Raw genomic sequence first — 2,459 nt, 5'->3', positions numbered from 1 at the left:
AATATTAGAGCAGTAATCAAATTTGTTGCAACAAGGGTTTGTTGTCACTAATTTGGTGATTGACTACTGATTCCATGATTCTTGACATTCTTATTTTTCTTCTTTGTTCTCACATATTTCCCATGATAAATGTCACTTTGGTTCTGCTTGTTTATGTCGTACTGCTTTCACCAGCAATAGCATTTGCTTTCAAAGACATTGGCTGAGGATGCTGCCTGGGAGTTTGTGAAAGAGAAAGGAATAGACATGGTTACCATAAACCCTGGGATGGTAATTGGTCCATTGTTGCAGCCAACACTCAACACAAGTTGCGCTGCTATTCTGAACTTGATAAATGGTAAGTTCCAGCAGGTCCTTAGATTTTAGTCCCTCGTCATATCTATAATTGATTCACCTGCTAATATCTACATAATTTCTTTGCTTTGGTATACAAATTTTGGGAATTTTTCATCCATTTCCTGTAATGTGTTCCTTTCCTTTCGATCCCTGTTTGTTCTTCTCTTTTTGTTTTTTGTGGGAAAACAAAAATTGCTCAATAGACAAATTTAGAGATTTTAGTAAGTCAAAACTACTGGTAATATGCAGATAAGTAAATTAATGGTGATATGCAGATCAAATGAGAAATTCTACTTTATCTTTTCCTAGCCGAAAGCAATGGTGGATCAGATCAAATGCGTTTGCCTCTTTACATAATTTTTGGTTTTTGCATTGGGATATTAAGAACTTTACATTGGAATTCTCTACTCTTCGTCTCGGAACAAGCAGGTGGAGAAACACATCCAAATTCTACCTTTGGATGGATAAACGTCAAAGATGTGGCAAATGCACATATATTGGCATTTGAGAATCCTTCGGCCAAAGGAAGATACTGTTTGGTGGAGAAGGTTGCACACTTCTCAGAGGTCGTGAAAATCCTGCGTGAACTGTACCCTTCTCTCAAACTTCCTGAAAAGTTAATTCCTGTTGTGATTGACTTTTAATATCATATATTATGTGAAACTTTGATCAATGAGTATCCCATTCCTTATATTTATTTTGAGTAGTATTTCTTCTTTTGATTAGCATTTTGGTACTCTCGTTCTTGCATCCTATAACTTCTTTGATTAACAGATAGCTGTTGTTATGTTGCTTGAGTATGTGAAGCTATGTCACATCTGAGTGTGTACGAATCAAGTAAGCTGCTGTGCTATCAACCAAACGCTTTGTGTGGGGAAATTAGTTAGAGTTGCAAAATTGATACCTACGATCTTTATTCTGGTTGCATCCATTAATTGCATAATTTTCATATATCTTCCCTTCTAATTTTCAAATGATGGCTCGGAATTGTACCTCCTTCTAGCATACTTGCATGACAAAACAATCGAGTCCTTTGTCGTAATAAATCTCACTCGCTCACGATATTGATTATTTATTTATTTTTCGGGGATTTCCTTGTACAGGTGTGGGGATGACAAGCCGTTTGTTCCCACCTACCAGGTGTCGAAAGAAAAGGCAAAAGCCCTAGGTGTTGTGTTCACTTCTCTTGAAGAAGGAATCAAGGAAACTGTTGAAAGCTTGAAAGAGAAGAACTTTTTTAGATAACCATCAGCTATTTGAGGGCCTATCTCTCTTACAGTCGGTATGTTGCACAATATAAACATCCTATGTTTGATCACTTGGAACCCTAAAAAGTTCCACACATTCTATAGTGGAACATGAATAATAAACTTGTGTCCTGTCCTTCAATGGTAATTGATAAGTAATATTTCTGTTCACACACACACACTGATAGAAAGTTGCACTTAATCTATTACATTGGTTCTGCACCTGGAAGCCTATTCAATAATCTATCACAATTGCCTTTTCTGGGCTACCACTGCAAAGAGAGAACAAGAATTCAGCAATCGATGCCTTTGGCTACCTTCCTCTTCCATCAACTATGACAATTGGAGTTACCTTTTCCCACTTTCTCAAATTAAAGGGAAAAACCATGTTGTCCTCTCAACGACAACGAATTTCCAATATCTCGCAATGGTGATCGTTCGCTCTTTGCGTCGCCTCTCTCACTATCATGTCGCTTGTCCCTTAACCGAAGAAGAAGCATTCTCTTCTCCTTTGCAAGCTGCTTAGCAAATAGGCGCCAACTCTTTCATCGGTGTTGTGACCCTGTTTTCTTCCATATTCAGCTCATCCTTGGCATTCTCAAATTCATCACAACATTGGTTTTCCTTCAAGTGACATTTTAATACATGACTTTTCATTACAAGTTGTTTTCTTGGAGGATCCGAAATCGTCTTTAACTCCCTGTTTGTCTCAAGTTTTACTTCTGCTTCAGATTTCTTAAGCTCCTCCTGAAGCAAAGATTGTTGAAATTTTTATTAAAGGATTTCTTGAAATTCAAAGATTTGAATGAGGGAGAGAGAGAAGTTTTGATTTACTGCAGTATATTTGGATTGTACATTCATTTCAAATTCAAATGG

The 2,459-nt window shown here is 37.1% G+C and overlaps 1 protein-coding gene across 1 annotated transcript in view; it reads left to right on the top strand.

Moving 5' to 3' along the window:
* LOC105171139 (cinnamoyl-CoA reductase 1-like) overlaps positions 1-1,731 on the top strand; it is a 6,567-nt gene extending 4,836 nt beyond the window's left edge. The window contains exons 5-7 of the mRNA XM_020696792.1: positions 181-337; positions 766-952; positions 1,440-1,731. Of these exons, the coding sequence (XP_020552451.1) occupies positions 181-337; positions 766-952; positions 1,440-1,581 (486 nt within the window). The 3' untranslated portion in view covers positions 1,582-1,731. The remainder of the gene's footprint in view (positions 1-180; positions 338-765; positions 953-1,439) is intronic.

Source organism: Sesamum indicum, linkage group LG9, assembly GCF_000512975.1.
Source record: "Sesamum indicum cultivar Zhongzhi No. 13 linkage group LG9, S_indicum_v1.0, whole genome shotgun sequence".
NCBI lineage: Eukaryota > Viridiplantae > Streptophyta > Magnoliopsida > Lamiales > Pedaliaceae > Sesamum > Sesamum indicum.
The sequence above is the reverse complement of the archived record's forward strand: the minus strand, read 5'-3'. Positions and strand labels throughout refer to the sequence as shown.